The sequence below is a fragment of the Eptatretus burgeri genome, chromosome 3, assembly GCF_056783735.1.
Source record: "Eptatretus burgeri isolate ZD-2024b chromosome 3, Ebu_testis_v1, whole genome shotgun sequence".
Taxonomy (NCBI): Eukaryota; Metazoa; Chordata; class Myxini; order Myxiniformes; family Myxinidae; genus Eptatretus; species Eptatretus burgeri.
Genome location: NC_140963.1, coordinates 40,826,569 through 40,846,568, shown reverse-complemented (window position 1 = coordinate 40,846,568; position 20,000 = coordinate 40,826,569). Strand labels below are relative to the sequence as shown.

Below are 20,000 nucleotides of genomic sequence, written 5' to 3'. Positions count from 1 at the left end.
ATCTCTCCGACATCCTCCCAAAAATCCAGTCCATACAAGTGCTGAAAAGTGTGGGGGCAAGTACACATCCCTGACGAACTCCAGTAACAACTGGAAATAAGTCAGAGGCGGTACCACCACACTTCACAGCACTCTCAGTACCAGAGTAGAGTTCAGACATCAGATCGATCAGTTTCGGTGGCACCCCGCGAAGACCAAGAATCCTCCAGAGGACATCCCGATTCACTGAATCGAACGCTTTACAGAGATCAACATAGGCTGCAAGCAGCCCCTGCCGAAACTCTCGTCTGCGTTCGGTGAGGACACGAAGTGCAAGGATACGGTCAATCGTTGACCTCTTTGGTGTAAAGCCTGACTGCTCTGGACGCTGGTGCTCAAGCAGATGGTGGCGAACCCTATCAAGAATTATCCGAGCAAAGACCTTGCCCGGCACTGAGAGCAGCGTCACCCCTCGGTAGTTGTTGCAGTCTTGGCGATCACCCTTCCCTTTCCAGAGAGGGACAACAAGGCCCCTCTTCCAGTCAGTTGGGATGATGCCTGTGTTCCAGGCAGAGCACAAAACTGCATGCAACGACGCGAGTGCAGCATTTCCACCAGCCTTGAGAAGTTCGGCATGGATGCCACAGATCCCTGGAGCTTTGCCCCGTTTCAACTGGTTCACCGCAGCCCGTGTTTCCACAAGCGATGGTGGACCACAGTTGATTCGAGGGTCAGCAACAGGGATTGTAACACCCTTGACGTCCAACTCGACAGCTGGGGGATCAGCCTGGTACAACCGCTCAAAGTAACCGGCCCAGCGGGCCTTCACTTCAGACTCCTCTGTCAAGAGCCTACCACTCTCTGCTTGAACTGCAGTGCTCCGAGGGATGGGCTTGGATGAACGTAATGCGCGAATTCCCCTGTAAGCGGGACGAGAATCACCTGTCCACAGGTGATGCTCTACCCCCTCACAGATTCCTCGCACATAGGCCTCCTTGTCCACCCTCAGTGCACGTACAGTTTTACGCCTCAGCTCCCTGAACAGCTCAGCTCTGCCATTCAGCCTGGCCCTGCAACTCTGGTCAATGGTATCCAGTGTCCCTTGAGAGACAAAATTCTTCTTTGCCCTGCGGTGAACTCCAAGGCATCCACCGGCAACATCAAGGACGGTGGTCTTGAAGGTGCTCCACAACTCTTCAGGACCCCCCAAAGCACCCAGACCCCCAAGTGTCCACTCAGCCTGTTCGCAAACTCCTCAGCTACTCTCTCATCCCTGAGCTTGGCAACATCCAGCCTAGGCTGGGATGGTACCATTCTCCAGGATTTAAGGTGCAGCTTTAGAGTTGCTACAACAAGCCTGTGGTCAGTATTGAGGAACTGAGCACTCCGGTAGACCCTGCAGTTCTGGATCATCCTCCAACGACCGTCAATGAGGACATGGTCAATCTCCTTTGCCACACCGCCAGCGTTGGAATACCAAGTCCAGCGATGAGCTTGCGGGCGCTGAAACCATGAACCAGCCACCCTAAGTCCATGACTTCTTGCAAAGTCAAGGAACTTAGTGCTATTCTGGTTCATAGTTCCTGACCCATGGGGACCAACACACACCTCATAACCATCCCTATCAGTTCCAGTCGATGCATTGAAATCCCCCAAGACTAGAAGTGTATCTCGTCTGGGGCACTGATCAACCACAGACTCGAGTGTGGCGTAGAATGTGTCCTTCACGGTGAGGTCACTCGCCTCAGTCGCAGCATAAATAGAGACCAGGGAAATGACACCTAAGGAGTGACGAATCCTTAATCTCATAATACGCTCGTTGACCGGTGTTACCTCAATTATCATTGGGGTCAGCTTATTGGACACAGCTACAGCAACTCCTTGGGTATGGTAACCATCAGAGCGACCAGACCAATAGTAGGTGTAACCACCCACCATTATCTCGCCGCAATCCGGTCTCCGAACCTCAGAGAGAGCTGCAATCCCGATGTCCAAACGCTTGAGCTCAGATGATAACAGAGACAGGTGATCATCCTCTCTTAGGGATAGGACATTCCAGGCACCCACCCGAAGGGACCGCCTCAGGTTAACCCAAGGAGACCGCCGTCTGGTGGACGACACCTCAGCACCACTCCGACACACTCTCCCGCAATCTGACCCAGGGATGTTACCCCGTGGTTTCCCTCCTATCAAAGATTGGGGGTCCCGAAGGCTTTGCCCCAATCCCATCATCCGGTGAGCTGCCCTGCGAAGGGAAGCTGCACAGGAGGTACTCCCACGGAGTGGGTTTTCAGATTTTTTTGCGTTTTTGCGTTTTTGCGATGTATCTAACAACTCAATTTCTTCACACAATGTCATAACCTTTCTCTGCCTTTTGGCACTATTTTGTCCATCCTTTTACATTTGGGTGCCTTTATTAACTGTTGTGTCTACTACATCTCATTGATCGAGTACACTACATGGCCAAAAGTATGTGGTCACCTGCTCGTCCAACATCTCATTCCAAAACCATGGGCATTAATATGGAGTTGGTCCCCCCCCCCACCTCTTTGCTGCGATAAAAGCCTCCACTCTTCTGGGAAGGCTTTCCACGAGATATTGGAACATTGCTGTGGGGATTTGCTTCCATTCAGCCACAAGAGCACGAGTGAGGTCGGGCACTGATGTTGAGCGATGAGATCTGGCTCGCACTCGGCGTTACAATTCATCCTAAATGTGTACGATGGGGTTGAGGTCAGGGCTCTGTGCAGGCCAGTCAAGTTCTTCCACACCGATCTCAACAAACCATTTGTGTGTGGACCTCGCTTTGTGCAAGGGGGCATTGTCATGCCGAAACAGGAAAGGGCCTTCCCCAAACTATCGCTACAAAGTTGGAAGCACAGAATAGTCCAGAATGTCATTGTATGCAGTCGCGTTAAGATTTCCCATCACTGGAATTAAAGGGCCAAGCTTAAACCATGAAAAACAGCCCCAGACCATTACTCCTCCTCCACCAAACTTTACAGTTGGCAATATGCATTCGGGCAGGTAGCGTTCTCCTGGCGTTCACCAAACCCAGATTCATCCATCCGACTGCCAGATGGTGAAGCGTGATTCATCACTCCAGATAACACGTTTCCACTGCTCCAGAATCCAATGGCGGTGACCTTTACACCACTCCAGCCGACGCTTGGCATTGCACATGGTGATCTTAGACTTGTGTGCGGCTGTTCAGCCATGGAAACCCATTTCATGAAGCTCTTGGCGAACAGTGCTTGTGCTGACGTTGCTTCCAGTCTTCCAGAACAGTGCTTGTGCTGACTTTGGAACTTCGTAGTGAGTGTTGCCACCGACGACAGACAATTTTTCTGTGCTACGCGCCACAGCACTCAGCGGTCCCGTTCTATGAGCTTGTGTGGAAGACCACTTCGTGGCCGAACTGTTGTTGCTCCTAGACGTTTCCACTTCACAATAACAGCACTTACAGTTGACTGGAGCACCTCTAGCAGGGCATAAATTTGACGAACTGACTTGCTGGAAAGGTGGCAATCTATGACGGTGCCACGTAAAGTCACTGAGCTCTTCAGTACGGCACATTCTCCTGTCATTATTTGTCAATGAAATAGCGGAATACACTAAATTATAAGGGGTGTCCGCATACTTTTGGCCATGTAGTGTATTGCAGGATCTCTGTATGTCATTTCATGTTCAATGAAGATTCATTACTGTATTACATTTAGCTCCATTCCCATATGCTGGTCTGAGTACTACAATTAACCATGCCCAAGTCCTCAATCTCTGGCTCCCAACCCCAAGTCCCAACCCCCCCCATCCCCAGCCCCCTCCCAACCCTAAGGTGTCAATCCCCTCCCCACTTCAAGCCTTCAAACCCTTTCCCCACCCATCACAGTTGCCTGTTCAACTCACAATCCCGTGAGATATGCGGAAAAAAAAAACACATGACCATGAGGAAAATACATGATCTCTAAAAGGGATCCACACACGGGGGAAAAGAGAAACAAGAGTGGAGGTGTGCACTCCGCCTGTATTTTGGAAGTTAACCCAGGTGGGGGGTTACTGGTAGAACATGAACATCCTGTAGTTACTGGGGAGGGTCAGAGAGTCTGACAGAGCAGACAAAGCTAGACCAGAGGACAGGCAGTTGAAAAAAAAAAAAGAAGCAAACAGGCTCTTGACCTGTCTGTGATGTGGAAGCAACAGACCTTATGCTTCAGCTTAATCACGCAAATGCCAATAATAATCCAAACTTGCAGCTCCATTGATCACCAGTTTGGGTCAATTTGATTAACCACCAAACCCCTTCCACACAGAACTCTTCGAGCTCTTTTGTTCGTCACTTAATCTACAAGTGGACTTTTGTTCTGTTCAATCTGTCAAAGTGATCATCCACCTTCACCTTAACACTCTCAATCACAAAGATTGGTTTATGCATGGAATATTTAAATTTCCCAGTCCTTTATCTGCCTTCAATGAATTACATTTGTAAAGTGTTGGCAAGGATTTATGTGGCTTTGTAAAGTTGTGCCCTTTACTGAAAAATCAACACATTATATTTTCACCTTTACGTTCCTCAACCCATACTAGACTCTGTGGCAAAATGTTTGGAGGCCGATCTGAGTTTGGGAGGTCGGTGGTTCAAACCCTGTGTGAATCATACCAAAGACAAAAATGGCCCGTGCACCACTTCCTTGCTTGACAGGTCAGGTCAGGTCAGGTCAGGTCAGGTATGGGAGCATGCGCCAGAGCAGCACGTCGCTGCATCTACTTTCTGCCGGTACTTTAGGGGCCTCCGTCTGGCCATCCCCCAGGCAGATGCCTGGCCTATACCCATCTCCTTGAGGCTCCCTCCCTGTCAATCTGGTGAGCAGGATCAGCATCAGGAAAAGGAGCCACATGTCCACATAGTCGCAGCTGATGCTCACGGACTATGCAGAAAACAAATCTAATTTGAGTATTTATCAGCAACCACTCGCTGGACACAAAGTCTGACCAGCGATAGCCAAGGATTCTTTGCCAAGACCTGGTACCAAAGGAATTAAGTCTCCATCTAAGATCCCTGGTCAGAGACTAAGTCTCACGTCCATATAGCAAGACTGAAAGCACCAAGGACCTGAAGACTCGAACTTTCTTCCTTCGGCACAGGTACTGGCAGTGCCAAACCCCATGATCCAGTGAATCCATGACTTCCCAGGCCCAACCCAGACATCTGTTGACCTCTGGCTCACAGCCAGCAGGGACATGAATATCACTGCCAAGGTAAGTGAATCTCTCTGTGACCTTATTAACATCCTCACCACAAACAGGCACAGACAGGATAGCAGCATCAAAGATGTCATTGAAAGCATGGATCTTAGTTTTGACAGAGGAAACATGTAATCCCAGTGGCTCTGACTCCTCATTCAGCACCTCGAGGGCCCCCAAAAGGATATTGAGAGTCGCCACAAGGATGACTGCATCATCTGCGAAATCAAGGTCCGAGATCTTGACATTCCAAAATGATGCACCGCAGCTTGGGCTCTCCGACATCCTCCCTAGAATCCAGTCCATACAAATGCTGAAAAGTGTGGGGGCCAGCACACACCCCTGATGATCTCCAGTAACAACTGGAAATAAGTCAGTGATGGTACTACCACATCTCACAGCACTCTCAGTACCAGAGTGGAGTTCAGACATCAGATTGATCAGTTTTGGTGGCACCCCACGAAGACCAAGAATCCTCCAGAGGGCATCCCGATTCACTGAATCGAATGCGTTAAAGAGATCAACATAGGCTGCAAGCAGCCCCTGTCGAAACTCTCGTCTGGGTTCAGTGAGGACATGAAGAGCAAGGATACGGTAAATCGTTGACCTGTTTGGTGTAAAGCCTGACTGCTCTGGATGCTGGTGCTCAAGCAGATGGTGGTGAACCCTATCAATAATTATCCAAGCAAAGACCTTGCCCGGCACTGAGAGCAGAGTCACCCCTCGGTAGTTGTTGCAGTCTTGGTGATCAGCCTTCCTTTCCAGAGGCCCCTTTTCCAGTCAGATGGGATGATGCCTGTGTTCCAAGCAGAGCACAGAATTGCATGCAATGACACGAGGACAGCATTTCCACCAGCCTTGAGAAGTTCAGCATGGATGCCACAGATCCCAGGAGCTTTACCCCATTTCAAGCAGTTCACCATAGCCTGTGTTTCCACAAACAAAGGTGGACCACAGTTGACTGAAAGGTCAGCAATCAGGATTGTAACACCACTGACATCCAACTAGACTGCTGGTGGATCAGCCTGGTACAGCTGCTCAAAGAAACCGGCCCAGCGGGCCTTCACTTCGGACTCCTCTGTCAAGAGCACACCAACCTCCACTCTAACTGCAGTACACCGAGGGACGGGCTTGGAGGAATGCAATGCGCGAATTCCCCTATAAGCAGGACGAGAATCACTTGACCACAGGTGATGCTCTACACCCTCACAGATTCCTCACACATAGGCCTCCTTGTCCACCCCAAGAGCACGTACAGTTTTACGCCTCGGCTCCCTGAACAGCTCAGCTCTGCCATTCAGCCTGGCCCTGCAACTCTGGTCAATGGTATCCAGTGTCCCTTGAGAGACAAAATTATTCTTCGCTCTATGGTGAATTCCAAGATATCGACCGGAAACATCAAATATGGTGGTCTTGAAGGCACTCCACAACTCTTCCGGATCCCCCAAAGCACCCAGACCCCCCAAATCTCCACTCAGCCTGTTCACAAACTCCTCAGCCATCCTCTCATCCTTGAGCTTGCCAATATCCAGCCAAGGCTAGGATGGTACCATTCTCCAGGATTTAAAGTGCAGCTTTAGAGTTGCTACAACAAGCGTGTGGTTGGTATTGAGGAACTGAGCACTCCGGTAGACCCTGCAGTTCTGGATCATCCTCCAGCGAGCATCAACGAGCACATGGACAATCTCCTTTGCCACACCGCCAGCGTTGGAATACCAAGTCCAGCGATGAGCCTGTGGGCACTGAAACCATGAACCAGCCACCCTAAGTCCATGACTTCTTGCAAAGTCAAGGAACTTAGTGCTATTCTGGTTCACAGTTCCAGACCCATGGGGACCAAAATATGTCTCATAACCATCCATTTCAGTGCCATTTGATGCATTGAAATTGCCCAAGACTAGAAGTGTATCTCGCCTGGGGCACTGATCAACCACAGACACGAGCGTGGCATATAATGCGTCCTTCACGGTGAGATCACTCGCCTCAGTTGGAGCATAAACAGAGACCAGGGAAATGACACCTAAGGAGTGACAAATCCTTCGTCTCATAATACGCTCGTTGACCGGTGTTACCTCAATTATCATTGGAGTCAGCTTAACGGACACAGCTACAGCAACTACTTGGGAATGGTAACCATCAGAGCGACCAGACCAATAGTAGGTGTAACCACCCACCATGATCTCACCGCAATCCGGTCTCCGAACCTCAGAGAGTGCTGCAATACCGATGTCCAAACGCTTAAGCTCAGGTGATAACAGAGAGAGGTGATCATCCTCTCTTCAGGATCGGACATTCCAGGCACCCACCCGAAGGGACCGACTCAGGTCAACACAAGGATATCTCCGTCTGGTGGACGACACCTCAGTACCACCACACCACACCCACTACTGCAATCTGAACCTGGAAGGTTACCCCGTGGTTTCCCTCCTATCACAAAAGATTGGAGGTCCTGAAGGCATTGCCCCAATCCCGTCATCCGGTGAGCTGCCCTGCGAAGGGAAGCTGCACAGGAGGTAATTCCACGGAGTGAGTTTTCAGATTTCTTTTTGCTTTTGCAGAATGAAGTGTTTTACGGTGGCCAGAGTGCAAATCCTGCCACCAACCTCCTAATAAAATGTAACCCAACTGCAGGAGGATGTCCACAGACACAGTTGGGCACGAGATATGGATAGCCGTTGGCTCACAAGGAGCTACTCCACCCTTTGACAAGTTTTGTCATTAATCCTGTTGGGTGTCTATATCATACACCCTCCTCACCAAGAAACTTGGTGGGGGAGACTGTTTAGTCGCTGCCAACCCGACCATGGAACAGGTTAGTACAGGTTAGTACAGGTTTACATAGTACCTGTAGCAAGTCACAGATCTCATCTTACCTGACCTGACACACGAATTTAAGAGGCTTGACGCTCAGCATTTAAGAGGATGGAGCACGGACAAACAATGCTGGGAAGGCAATGGCAAACCATGCAGTGTAACCCTTGCCAAGAAACTGCTTCAGCAGCACAAACACCCTATAAAGAATATGGGAAATGAAAATCAAATAAAATTCCTCAATCAAGTGACAAAACTGTTACATTTAGTTTGGAGTTTAAGACTGGTATAAATTCACCAAAACATGGACAGCATTGTGAAGACATGGGAGTCGAACATAACATCTGGCAAAGGTGGTGGTAAGAAATACTACTCCTGACCTTTGCACGTACTGAGAAGATGTTACTGCATGTAATTTGTATCATCGGCGCTATATCATACTCTTTAGAGTGTCCTTGCTGCCAAATCCGTCTTTCAGCAAGGGTTACGCTGGATGGTTTGCCATGGCTTTCCCAATTGTCCGTCAAGCAAGACGTTCAGGATGCTGGAGATAACTCACCTACTCTTTGCGAAAGACACCGTACCTCAAGGATTTCAAGCTCACACCTTTTCCAAAAGGTATGCAAACATAATTTGGACAAAATTTATTTAGTTTTAAAAATCAACGGTCACATCTGCAAAGTGAAAAAGATAACATTTTAATTATAAAAGAAACGTCGAACGTAAATAAGTAATACTGAAAGAGGTGTGTGACAAAAATCTCGCGGCTCCAGAACAAACATCTCGTATCAATTTGTGGACCCGAGGTTATATTGGACAACATTCAAACCGAGGTTGCATACATATGCTGAATTGTATTCCACCAATGCAGGAGTTTTCAATTTCACTCCTATTTCCTGACCAAATGTGTTTGCAGATTCCTTGAACAATCCTAATTGAACCGTTAAAACAATTTTGATTGGTATAGAGCTGTGGATGCTCCGTAGTCTTCAAGTGTAACGAAGCTGAGCTTGGCTGTGCAATTTCTTTGTTAATAATTTGGTTCTGAGGCTCATGAAGGAGCAACAACACAAATCAGTGTAACATTCAGACAAATACACTATTACTATTACACATACATTCTCTCACTATTACACACAACTTGTACTACCATAGCCAGACGCAATTTTTTTTTTTTTTTTTTTACAATAGCGTGTGGTTTGGACGGGGATGAGTATATGGAGGGGATGGGGGGCTCTTCTTCTCATTTCTATTTACGAGTCCTCGACGTTTCGCATTTCTGGGTCCCCCAACCTGGTAGCACTTCCCTATCCAACAACGTCCATTAGGGCCAAGGTTCCCAACACTACAAGTACCCAAAGTAACCACAGGGCCTGTCAGCACCCAGTGACAGCAGCAGCCTAACCAATGACCCATGTAGCCTCTCAATTGGTGAGTCTTCGGCCTTTATGGCCCACAAAAAATGTCACAAGGCAAACATTGCAGGCATTGCTGGCTGGCAGGTGGTTTAGCAAAGCAGGTGGCATGGCCGGTATGCATGCGGCATGAGCTGGTAGGTGGCATGACAAGGCGGGTGGTATAAGCCGGCAGATGGTAGGAGCTGGCAACTGTCTTTGATGGTGGCAGGAGTGTGCAGTGGCAGCAGGTAAGATGGCTAGTTTTGTCCCTAATCTATCCTAACTATTCCTGCCCCACTAATCCCTCTGCCCTATTTCTCACTCCTATCCCTGTAAATGAAGCAATCCCTCAGGGGCCAATAATTTCATTAAACGAAACTATCTCCCGGGAGATCAAGGCAAGTGTGTGACCTTGAGGTCGATAGTGGAGCGGTTTGTGGGAGGGACTCACCAGGTTCCCTCTACTGTGGTTCTATGTGTGAGGAGTGCTATTTTATGGTCACATCTGATCCATAATTAATACGCATATATTAGTTAGATGTAGGGATTCGAACCCATTTTATATACTCTGAAATGCATTTTAAAAACTCTCTACAGCTTCAGTCACACAGTTTTTACCAGTTAGCTCATTCTGGTCACCTCACACAGCCCACATTTGGGAAACTAAAAGGGTTTTTGTTTTTACAGTGATAACAAGCCCAGATAATTGCCCAAGAGAAATTCCTGGGCCCTAAGATAAGCTGTTTGACTGTTCCACCCTCCCTTGTGGGAGGGCAGGAAAACTTTTAGCTCATATTTTGAGTACACATTCGAAGCTCTTGTCACACCAACCAGGGTTAGAGTATAACCAGAAATAGATTGGAATTAGAGATAGAATATATACAAGGGAGAGTTTTTTTTAATGTAAAACTTAGTGAGGTTTTGGTAGCTCTCCACTGTGCTGGTTGAGCTGCTAACATCACCTCCGCTGGCGTGTGGTCCTTCAATAAGGCTGCATTTTGGTGAATCCTCTTCTGCTGACTCTGTTCATGCCGGGCCGGAGAACAGAGTCTTCACACTATGCAACCAATTTTACCTCATGATCCACATGCTGGGTCTTTCAGTTTGGGCCTGGTCCACCAATTTTCATCCTGTACCTTCGCACAATCTCATGGCTCGGCAAGTGTGGTTCCAACGGCAGGCCTTTGGTGCTCTCAATGCAGCACCCCTGATCCACTGGGGCCATCATTGTTTTCCTCCATCTGAATCCTGGGGGGGATTTCACTGGCTCTGCCACAAGTGCCCACTCTGGCATGCAGAAGCTCGAGCCTCTCTCCTGGGTACTCGGACCTATTCCAAAACCTCGCAACCCCTCTAGGCTTCCTGGCACAATGTGCATGCAGCGCCCGGGATGCCCTTCCACTAATTCTATACACTACGCCAATTCTACACCTTCAGCCTGTCAATCGACTTTTGCAGCACCTTAACGAAAGAAAAAAAAATCATTACTTTCATCACCAACACCAGAACACCAGTCACGACAGCCAACCGAATTTATCATTCTGAGTTGGATCACAGGCCTGTTTGCCACTATACCGTACTCCATTGGAACCACCGATCCAATCAATGTGTCACGCTGATCGGTGCCCTGCGCATGATACTCTAACGTTGACCAAGCAAAATCGCTGGACACGGGCATGATTCGTGCTGGGCGCTATCCACCCAAGCCCAATCTGTCCATTAAAGGGGAACCCAAATGCAAATTATATTTTCTGAAAACCCTTGAAAATCATTAATCACGATCTAATTTGAAAGAGGAAAAAACAAAAATTTGAATTTTTACCAATTGCAACGTGTCGAAAAAAGCCCTCGTGTCGATTTTAGATTTCGCCAATGACGTTACATCCTGGAGCCATTTTGATGCAAATGGTAGCTTAGATAGAAAAACAGTGCATTTTCAGCCGGGATTCAGATCGTGATTCCTTCTTCATGAGCAACTCTGATGATTCTCAGTCTGTTGAAATGGTTGGAGAAAAAAAATTAGTAATGGAAACGCTTTCGGGAGAATTGTGGAGGCGTATCGTTTTGAGCCTTGTGCGAGCGATTCAGAGGAAGAAGGCAGTAGTGTTAGCGAAGATGAAAACGCTGGTCGCATGTTCACGACAGATTGATAGGTTTTGCTTTCCGCTGAATTGATGGTATATAAGGGAAGGATTTTGTATTAATTGATAAATCAGCTTACATATTACTCCAGCAGAAATACCTGTCATCGCCTGACAGCCGACACCGCCCAGGCACACTCGGACATTGCAGACAAAATAAGCGACAAATGCTTTGTCCCGTAGCAAGCTGACCAGGTGTGTTGTACGTTAAGGAATCGTCCCGTTTCATACTTTCCCAGGATGCTATTTGTGTCTGTGGTTGTGCAGTGTTCATGCTGGCTGCTGTGCTGGTGCTGTTGCGCCGTAGTGCTGTGTGGGATGGTGATGGGTAATATGCATGTGATGGGAAATGGGAGATTGTGGAGGGATGGTGGTGTGGAGGGGTGGGGGTGTGGGATGGTGGTGTGGAGGGGTGGGGGTGTGGGATGTTGGTGGGTATTGTGGGGGTGATGGTTGATGGGGGGTTGCGGAGGGGGGAGGGTGGTGGAGATCCTGGAAATTTTAGCGTCCTCGGTCAAATCCTCTTGGAGTAGATGATGATAATACATACTTTATAGCCATGATAAATAGATGGTGGTTCATTTGACTTGCAGAAATTTGTGTTGATAAGAGATAAATATTTTCAGGTGCTCTTGTGGTAACTGCGGGGCAATGGCAACAGGTGTTCGATTCATCACTCAAAATCGCCCGTGTACTGTACATGTACTGTTAGCTCAGTAGAGATGGTGTTATAGTTGAGTGACGCTGTTTCTTAATGGTGGGGATGGCATCCTCTCTCAATCGTGGTGGACAAGCACAAAATCTAGCCATCTCTGTTGTTTCATAACAGCGCTCTGTAAAATGTTCCGAGCACAAAAACGAACATTTTGTCGACCGATCCACACTGGGGTATTTCTGAAACTCAGGGTCTTTCGGCCATTGGTGTAGCATGAAACCATCTCGGTTTGTATTACTTTACAAGCTTCAATTACGCATTGACTCGGCACACTTGTGGAAAATCTAAAATTATTCGCCGTACTAGTTATTAGTTCAATAATTATTAGTCAAGTTAATTATTAGTTAAATCGTGCTGCGATGTAACCCGTATACAGAATGGATATGATGGTCAACTCTGATGCGATGTCATGGCTAATGTGAAAAACAAGAAGATTGACTGTTAATTGAAAAATGACCGAACTTTACAATTCAGAAATCGGAAAAAGGCACATCATATCTATTTTGTAGGGTATCGAGGGATAGAAGAGTGGTGAGGTGGTCTGAGTGTTTGGGTTCCCCTTTGACAGATGTATACAATTCTAATAGCGATCAGACACTCAAATTCACTCAGAGACCAAGTGGTTTTAAAGTGTACTGAAACAAACAAAGAGGATGGGAATATGTACAGAAATCATACAGGACAGCACTCCCCACAAATACACATCTTCGAATCAATGAACGAATGGGGACCTTAAAATAAGTTAAGCCTCCTCCGTCGTGCAAAGTCCTTCCTCGGCCCTCTTGAGCTCCTGACCACTTACAAAGCTTTTGTCCGTAGCCTGATGGAGTACTGCTCTCCCCTCTGGGCTGGTGCTCCTGCCTCCCACCTTTCTCGACTTCACGCTGTCGAAACCAGGGCTTTTAAGATCATTGGCATCTCCCGCAATGAAGCTGAGTCTTTGGGCCTCTCACTCAATCACCGCAGGTTGGTCGGTGCTCTTTCTGTCTTCTACCGACTCCTCTCCAGCCTTGCCCCCCCTGCTCTCTCTGCGATTTGTCCCAACCACATTTCCACAGGGCGCTCAAGGTCCGCCAACAACCCCCTTCTGGTAAAACTACCAAAATCACGAATCACTGCTCATCTTCACTCTTTCATTCCTCTTTTTTGCCGCCTTTGGAATAAACTTCCTCACTCTATTCTTTCCCATTCTTCCCTTCAGGCTTTCAAAACAGCTGTTCACCACCACCTCTTATCTTCCCCCATCCAAATCCTCGATCTTTTCTACCCCCGATAATCCACCCAAGCCCACTTCCTTCAATTCTCCTGCTTTCCTTCCTGAAAGTCCCTTTAATGTCCATCTTCCCCTCGCCATGTTCCCCGTCCCATCCCCATCCCACTCCCTTCCACAGTTCACCTAATGTGTCTGTTCCCCACTGTTTTGTCCCTTCCACTCCCGCCCCTCTTGTCTCATGCCTCCTTGCTGTGAGTTGTGTGTTAGCTCTCATACGAGCCTCGACCAAGGTATACAAAAAAAAAAAAAAAAAAAAAAAAAAAAAAAAAAGCCTTAAGGCCTCAGACGCTCAGTTGTTCAACAAGCCATAGAGTCAAACAAGACTGAATAACGGAGGCTGCATACGGCAGGACGCAGCGAGTTGCAAGTGGAGACATGGCTTGTTCAGGAACAGTCTCAGGCCACGGAACGGAGAGTGGGCATGGCTTGCTTGGCTGGGGGCATGGCTGAAAGCGGTGGCAGCAACTGCTCATGCTGTGGAGGAACCCTGATGCCTCTTATGCACAGGCCCCGTAGCTAAGCTCCCACCGTGTCTCCACCTGCTCAGCCCAACAAGCCTTTTTATACCTTTACGCAATTAGCCCCTCCCAGCTCAGCCGTTATTGGTCCCTTGCTGGGTCCGTGGATGGAGCAAACCCTTGACCTTTGACCCAGACGGTACTCACAGCCTGGGTTTGCGGACACAGCATTTTTCCACCTGAACTTGTTGCCCATGGCCTGTCAGCACACTTAGGACAGATTACGAAGGTGATAACATTAAAAAGGGTACGAGATAAAGTGGTATTAGACACACACGTGGAGAAGGCCGACGACATATTTCTATGCACAAGCCGATGCACATTCTACATCACAATTAAACTACCTCAAGCTTATTCTAATACATGCAAAATTGGAAATAACTGCCACATGATGCAAAGTCCCCCCCTGGAAGGCATTTCCCCAACAATATCGACACATACACATTGGGACACAAAAGTTCGAGTCCAGTAGCAAATTTATTAAATGAGATGTGATCAGAAAACAAAATAAATCGTTAAAATGTGAAACAAAAGACACCTTATAGGGATTTCCATGAACTCTGAAGGATACAGTAACACTTATTATAATGAGGGGTGGGGGGAGGAAATCAAATGTCATTAATTGTACATATTCAATCATCAGTGTGACCCCTTTTTCTCTTGAGAAAAGTCTCAAATCTATTTGGCATTGATTCAATTAGTTTATGGATTATGTTTGAATGAATTTCTTCCCAAAAATTTTGTAATGAACTTCAAAGCATAGTCAGATTGCTCATATACATTTTAGTTCTCTCAGTCACAAATCTATTAACCTTTCGTTTATTCTGTAAAGCCAAAGTTTCAGTCAATCACCATAATAAATAAAGGAATATGAATAAATATTGTGATGTCCACGGGACTTGAACAGTCCCGCCAACGTAGAATGAGCCGAAACGATGGAGGCGGTTTATTTATTTATAACCCAAACATGGCGGTTCTAATCGCTCTACCGCAAACGGGACAAGGAAGGTGGCACGAGTCACTTTTAACTGAGTTGATGATGTTTATTTGTTTTTATTATTAACCAGAAATAACAAGACTCGGCAAGAAGAGGGATCCGGGGAGATTCGACGGGATGGTGTGGGATCGGGCGTGGGGAAAACACAGACAATTCCAATGAATATACAGATCTCAAACCTCTAAGGCGCCAAGTTCACACACACACACACACACACACACACACACACACACACACACACACACACACACACACACACACACACACACACACACACACACACACACACACACACACACACACACACACACACACACACACACAACGTAGCTATTTCTGGTGGTCAGGCTGGACCGTGGTGTGGACGCAACTGTCCCTGGATCGGCGTCGGACGAGCTGGCCTTGCTCTCGTCAGGGGGGCAGGAGAAACCGTGGTGCTGTCGACCTCCTGGTCTTGGCCAAAGTCCGCTCACAGCCGCCAGGGAACCAGTTCTGGCGCCAAATTGCGAGCAGGAGAGGGAGGCAGGTCCGCCCGCCGTTCGACCCCGTAGTGCGAGCCAGCAGAACCCCAGAGCCAACCAAGGTGAGGCACGAGGCTCAGCAAGGCTCCAAGACACGATCAAGAACACGATCGAATCAGCACAACAACAAGGACGCTCTCCGCGCAGCAGCCTCTACACCAAAAAAACACGATCTTTTTGGTTGTGATCTTCTTCCTCTTCCTTTTCGACCCCGAACAGAACCTTTTTATCCTCCTGTCCTCGTCACTTCCAATCGAGCCGTTTATTGGCCCACCGCCGTCGCCTTCTGCCAATCGTGATCACGGGGCGGAGCCATCCGCTGCACTGTCCTGTGACGTCACGGCCAGTCTCCAGAGAATACCAAAAGGGGTTTACGCAGACACACTTACCCTATCCCGTGTCCCTATCTAATTACGTGACAATTATCATTTCCCCCTTGAAGAAATGAACATTTACTCGACAACTTATCACCACTGAATTGCTACTTATTACATCGAGATCCTGGTAAACTCGAACAGCATGGCATACCTAATTAAACATCCCAATTACCCTTTGAATGCATACCCCCCCCCCTCAAACGTAACAATATGTTCAATAGTGTGTGTGTGTTTTTACATACATATATATATATATATATATATACACACATATACATATACATATACATACATATATATATATATATATATATATATATATATATATATATATATATATATATATATATATATATATATATATATATATATATATATATATATATACACACATATATGAAAAGTTAAGAAAATGTTGTCAATATGTTTGTCAGAGGTGGGAGAGGTTACCTCTCGAAGGAGGGAGGGATGTTAAGGACATGTAAGTTCCTAAGTTACCTCTCTGGGACTTGGATTTGGAGGTTGAAAATACCCCCTTCATAGGGGGTTCCAGAACCTCCAAGTATCTCTGGAACAAAAGAATACATTAAATAACAGGATGAAAATTTTTTTTCAGCATCACACATTAAAATTTTTAATTGCTAAATCTGCTAAAAAGGTGACTCCTGTTAATTTTTATGCTGTAAGAACAGAAAGCCATCACAGAGGGCAATGCACAATGATATATACTATATATATATATATATATATATATATATATATATATATATATATATATATATATATATATATATATATATACACATGAATAAATTAATGTGTGGGGCAAGTGTGAAAAATTTCTGACAACCCAGGACCTCATTGCTTAAGTGGCAACAGACAACTGAGCAATTGAGTCTTCCGGTTAATCTGAGAAATTTCTCACACTAACACTGCAAGCTTTACAACAGCCGACACCTTATGTGCCTACTCGGCAGACCCTAAGTGTGTGTGTGTGTGTGTGTGTGTGTGTGTGTGTGTGTGTGTGTGTGTGTGTGTGTGTGTGTGTGTGTGTGTGTGTGTGTGTGTGTGTGTGTGTGTGTGTGTGTGTGTGTGTGTGTGTGTGTGTGTGTGTGTGTGTGTGTGTGTTGGAGATAAATCTCACCGATAAATTTAATAAACAGGAATATATTCTTGTGTATTTGTTCATTCAAACCACCTTTGAATGCAACCTACCTGAAAAGGTCTGCTATTGCCAAGCATGGGTGAAGGACTCACCATAGTCTCCCATGGGACAATGTGAACATTCTGGTTGCATCCCCAAACCATGCCACTAGGTGAATCTTGGAGTCGTGGCACAATGGACAAATGAGTTTCCCTCGGACGGAGAAGACCGTAGCCTGAGCACAGGCACATGGTCCTCTTGTACACAAATGTACAAGAGATGCTCCAATAGGGGAAGGAGGACAGAGACAAAGTGGGATATAATGGTTTCTATTGGATCATTAAAACACCACAGACAACAAGGTTTCACATGATGGTATGTCAATGAACCTCCTTAACAGATGTGAAGCAGTGACAACACAAGCTTCCCATTGGCTGACGGTAGAATTGGCATAATGTCACGAGGGCTTGTAAAAACAGCTTTGCGATTGGTCGACTGATCAGGCCGACACCCTCCATCTTAGATATATCTGGGAGGAGGTCAAGAGGAAATTTGTTACTGACAAAGGCTAACAGAGGCATTGTTTACCCTGTGTTGCTGGTGAAAAGTTGAGCCTTTTTGTACAACTAGAGGTTGGAGTACTTATTATGGATTGTGGGAATATATGGATCAACCAAGCAATAAATACAATTGGCCTTCAAGCCAAGTAATATTTACACCTTCCTATCAAAAGACAATCTTTCCCTAAATTGTATCCAGCAGGGCCAAGCAAACGACAATGCATTTTAATTTCATAATCTTCCACAAAAATAAAGGCATGCAAGTTACTTAAAATGGCAGAACAAAAGCAGGGGAATATGTATTTAACACTCGACTGTCCTTTTCCATCAAAGGTCCTAATCAGATACTTCTCTGCCTGAATAAAACATCAAACAAACAAAAAAAACATTCAGCAATGCTCGCCATGGTAAACATATTTCAGTAGATCTAAACATGAAGGATCAATATTGAAGTACATCTGAGTGGGGACACACACACACTTGCACACTGACCTATTGAGACAGCCACTCTTATCCCAAAGGGAATGGTGCGCGTAATAACAACGAATCTTTCCACCATACTGTCTCAAAATACAAGTTGTGAATAGCAAAAATGAAATGTGGTCATTAGAAACTATCCCCGGTTCTGCTCGTCATGTGTGTGGGAGCATTTGGAAGCATTAATTAAAAAGTGTGACAAACCATTCATTGATGGATTAAAGCTAATATAATCTAAAATAGCAGCCATGCCAAGTTGGCCAGATTGTAATTTTCTCTCCATGCTCATTCACAACTGCATTCAATGAGAGCGATTGCGCATGAAGTTCACTTTATTCCTCAAAAACCAAGCAAAAAGTCAATTTTTTTTTTAGCACAACTGCAGCCGTCACACTTCACAAACATCCCGCTTATTAACTTTTGGATTTTCAATTATCACACTGCAACAAGATGATATTGTTATCAGAGAAGATGTCACATGAAACGACTGCGAAGTAATAATGAAATATTATGATTGCAAAATGCAAGTCCCTGGTTACCAATGAAATGCTCACAGCCTGCAGAGCATTTGCACAATCAATAGGAAATTACTTCATGCAGTGCACGAGTATGAATTTGGCCTCTCGTTTCCAAAAGTTGTGGATTCAAAGGAACTGAAAATAATTGGATGCAACCAGCAAACGGTCTATGTCCTGCTGCAACAGGGCCTGGTGCTCTCCCAGTGTAGACTGGTGCAAATGCCCTGCAGGCTGTAAGAAGCCTTTTTGTCTTACACTGTCTCTAATGTGATGTTGTACACCCGCTCTGATATTCCCCAGCTCAACCTGGAGCACTAGTTTATCGAGTAATGTAAATCAATCCTTGACAATCCTTTAAAGTCCAGGCTTGAGATTGACCTCCAACTGCTATTTTTTTTAAACTATCCTCGGTGGTGTAATCGTTTGAGCGTCAGCTTTAAGTCTGGGATGTCTGTGGTTCGAACCCTGGCCGAGCCATACCAAAGACTCAAAAAAACAAGGACAAATGTGTCCAAGAGCAGCGTCCTAAAGGTTTTGTCGGATAAACAAAACAAAACAAAACAACAAAAAAAACAACACCAACAACTTCCGATATTTCGTCACATGCCTTGATTAAGCCAATAGCGAGACCCATCATCGTGTATTTACGTATTCACGAAATTACAATATATGGGACATTTTCACAAAAGCGGGTAGGTAACGGTAAAGAACAAACTCAAAAATCAACTTTCTTTGATATTCTCGAAATAGTGCTTGAACCCCTTATAAGGCCTAGAAAAATGTTCAAATGATGTCAGCAATGCAGGATCACCATAAGGCCTCTGCACTGACTGGGCAATATATGCTTGATAAAAAAAATGATCGGACAGTCTTTACTGTTACCTGACCCGCTTTTGTGAAAATGTCCCATATTGAATGGAATAATCTTTAAACAGTAACGTGAACTTTTCGAAGCTTTAAAGCAAATGTCCGAATATATTTAAAAGTTCATGATAGACGCTCTCAAAAGACACCCTCAATGCGAGGATGTGTACAAGTGTTTAGTATTTAAGGAGATCTGGATCGTGTATATCAGTGGTTTTCAAACTTTTTTTAGTGGAGAACCAATTTCAGAACCTCTCTACATCGCACGACCCAAAAGATTCAAAACCCAATTCATAATATACAAGATAAGATTTCATATGACACAAGAACATTTACTGTTTACTTTATTCACCATCGTCATGTTTTCATAGACGAGTAAACGGAGAATAGCCGACAGTATCCAAATAGTACAGTTGAATGCTTCAGAAGTTTAGTCCGAATGACATTCAGATATATCAGTGAGAAGG

At 45.9% G+C, this 20,000-nt stretch overlaps 1 protein-coding gene across 4 annotated transcripts in view; it reads right to left on the bottom strand.

The window, feature by feature from the left end:
* Window positions 1-20,000, bottom strand: part of UBE2T (ubiquitin conjugating enzyme E2 T) — an 80,340-nt gene that overhangs the window by 30,291 nt on the left and 30,049 nt on the right. For 3 of the 4 annotated variants that reach the window (XM_085873058.1, XM_085873061.1, XM_085873059.1), the window contains exon 3: window positions 16,469-16,538. In XM_085873058.1, the coding sequence (XP_085729184.1) occupies window positions 16,469-16,538 (70 nt within the window). Of the gene's footprint in view, window positions 1-16,468; window positions 16,539-17,227; window positions 17,350-20,000 lie in introns of all 4 variants that reach the window. The other variant, XM_085873060.1, reaches the window with a different exon arrangement.